Raw genomic sequence first — 3,222 nt, 5'->3', positions numbered from 1 at the left:
TCCCTACAAACAAAGAAAATAGAGCAGCAAAGGAAGTCAACTATGTCTATGTATTCACTATTCACACTGTTTCTCCTGCTATCATTTGCAGCGTCGCTATTGATTCTCCGGCGGGCTGTGAAGCCAAATCCAGGGCGCCGGAAACTCCCGCCAGGGCCGAACCCTCTTCCCATAATCGGAAACATTCTGGAGCTCGGCCAGAAACCCCACCAATCGCTTGCCAAACTCTCCAAAGTTTACGGACCCTTGATGCGTCTCAAGCTGGGAACCATGACGACAGTTGTGGTATCCTCGCCGGAGATCGCCAGGATCGTGCTGCAGAAGTCTGACCAAGTTCTGTCCAGCAGGACCCACCCGGATGCAATCCGTGCCCTGGATCACCACAAGCTTTCCGTGGCATGGATGCCGGTGGACAACCAGTGGCGGAAGCTCCGTAAACTGTGCAAAGAAAAGATGTTCTCGGTGCAAAGGCTTGACGCGAACCAGAGCCTGAGGAGGGAGAAGTTGCGGCAATTGAAAGATTATGTGAACCGGTGCTGCGCTGATGGTCAGGCAGTGGATGTCGGCAGGGCTGCGTTCACTACGTCGCTTAATCTGTTGTCGGCCACTCTTTTCTCGGTGGACTTTGCTGCGTTTGGTTCCGATTCGTCTCAGGAGCTCAGGGATGTGGTGTGGGGAATCATGGCTGTCGTCGGCAGGCCTAATTTTTCGGATTATTTCCCCCTTCTTCAGCTGGTTGATCTACAGGGAATCTTCCGGGAGAGCACGTTTTATTTCAGAAAGTGTTTCGCGATTTTTGATGAGATTATCCATCAAAGGCTACAAGGTAGTGATTCGATGTCAAAGAATGATATGCTGGAAGCGCTTCTTGATATCAACCAAAAAAACGAGTCTGAATTGAGCTTTGATGACATCAAGCACTTACTTTTGGTGAGCATAATCGATATCAGTACATTGAGCGTTGTAGACTCGCAGTCACGGATATTAAATATTAAATGATTTTCGTTTCAAATAGATTTTGCATGTGGACTCAATACTTTGTGGAGAAATAAACACGAAAATTGTGTCTAACTTTGTGAGCTGTTAGGATCTATTTGTTGCAGGGACAGACACGACTTCAAGCACAGTGGAGTGGGCAATGGCGGAGCTAATGCGCAACCCTGAGAAACTGTCAAAAGCTAGAACCGAGCTAAGAAACGTGGTGGGACAGAAGGAAGAAGTTGAAGAATCGGACATCTCACGACTCCCTTACCTACAAGCGGTGGTGAAAGAAACTTTTAGGCTCCACCCCACAGTTCCTTTATTGCTACCGCGCAAGGCCGTGGAGGATGTAGAGATCAATGGGTTCATGGTCCCCCGAAACACACAAGTTATCGTGAACGTGTGGGCTATTGGGAGAGATTCAAGCGTGTGGCCGAATCCTGATACATTCATGCCGGAGAGGTTTATGGAAACGGAAACTGATTTCCATGGCCAGCACTTTGAGCTCCTACCCTTTGGTGGGGGGAGGAGGATTTGCTTGGGTTTGCCGTTGGCCTACCGTATGGTGCATCTCGTGCTAGCCACATTGATTAGCAACTTTGATTGGAAACTTGAAGAAGGGCTGAAATTGGAAGAAATAGACATGAAGGAGAAGTTTGGGCTAACACTGCAGAAGGCCATTCCTCTCAAAGCACTTCCACTTAAACTACTCCAATGTTGAAATCAGGCCAATGTAGATTGTGTTTGTATCCTATTAATGATGAATAATGTATGATTATATTTCATGAGTAGAGATGCATGCATATATGATTACTTCTTTTCTCAACATTTTCATAGTAATAATTCTTTGAATCTTTGAGACGGGGAGGATCTAATTTTCTACTTCAAATTTTATTTCATCTTCTATTCTATGTGTATAATTTTTTTAAAATGAAAATAAATAATGTAATCTTTGTATACGTCATTTCTGTATATATTGAATAGATCGAAAAATGCAATATAATTTGGATTAAAAAATCTAATCTGGGCACCCTAACACTGCACTTTGTCCAGTTAGTGCCTTCTCTAAAGATAGAAAGTATATATTAATTAATATCAATTGTCAATTAACACAAGATTTCGTAAAGATCACAGCATTAATTAATATATTTGAGTTGATGTTGGGACCCAAAATTTGGTACATATGTTGCCGATGTGATTGGTTGGGTTTTGTTGATGTGGCACCATGTTGATCGAGTTCGGGTTAAAATTATACAAATTGAGTTTCATTGCATTTGAACTAATTATCTGATAAGTACAATACACTTGTTGTATGATGGGGTACAATTCAAAAAAAAAATAATTAATCACAGCAAATATATAACACTTACTTCGTAATTGACTTAATTTGACTAAACGTAACTTGAGTAAGAATTGTCTTTCATATTTGTTCTATTATTTGTTGGAGTAAGAACTATTGTCGTATGGCAGCATTGAACTTAGCAACATATTTTTTTAGAGTGACGTACGTATTTTTAGAATAAAATAATAGAAACAACCTAATTATAATACATTTACATGCATATAATTCTCTTAGTTATCCTGAAATTTTTAAGAAAAAATTGAATATGTTCAAATCTTTTTTTGGGTGATTACCAAAAACGGAAGAATATATGTTTAAATAGCAATAACTTAACTAGTAAATGAAAGAAGACAAGTAGAATCAAGAAGAATAATTATTCTAAAACAAGAATAAATTTCAAAAAAAAATTTATGTATACTCAATAATATTATTATTGTGTCTACATATGTAGTTTCGTTGTGAATCAAAAATTAAAAGAAGTCCGGATATATACTTTTATGTTTGTAAATACAAATTTTTAACAAGTTTATATAATTTATTCACGCATCAAAAAGAATATTTATAAAACCTACATTAATTTTAGTGTTCATTTAGACCTTCTTTAAAGATATAAAATTATATTTTCTCCTAAAAGAGTCAAAATTACACTTACACCATTTACACCTGAGCCCTTTTCGCGATGGTTTGAATGATAAATACTGACGTTAATAAAATAATATTATATAAATTTTTAATTTTACCCCTTATTTAACATTCTCATGTATAAGGAAAAAATTGTAATAATATTAACATCACTCTCTCTCTCTCTCTCTCTATATATATATATATATTACATTTATCCCATTATAAGTACAAAAATATACATATGAATATTAGATTTTTTTTTTTTAATGTCAGTA

At 37.5% G+C, this 3,222-nt stretch overlaps 1 protein-coding gene across 1 annotated transcript; it reads left to right on the top strand.

Moving 5' to 3' along the window:
• Positions 13–1,784, top strand: LOC105170089 (geraniol 8-hydroxylase-like). The gene is made up of 2 exons (XM_011090699.2): positions 13–930; positions 1,088–1,784. Exons 1-2 carry the CDS (start codon positions 43–45, stop codon positions 1,700–1,702), a joined length of 1,503 nt encoding a protein of 500 aa, XP_011089001.1. The 5' UTR covers positions 13–42; the 3' UTR covers positions 1,703–1,784.

This window comes from Sesamum indicum, linkage group LG1, assembly GCF_000512975.1.
Source record: "Sesamum indicum cultivar Zhongzhi No. 13 linkage group LG1, S_indicum_v1.0, whole genome shotgun sequence".
Lineage (NCBI taxonomy): Eukaryota > Viridiplantae > Streptophyta > Magnoliopsida > Lamiales > Pedaliaceae > Sesamum > Sesamum indicum.
The sequence above is the reverse complement of the archived record's forward strand: the minus strand, read 5'-3'. Positions and strand labels throughout refer to the sequence as shown.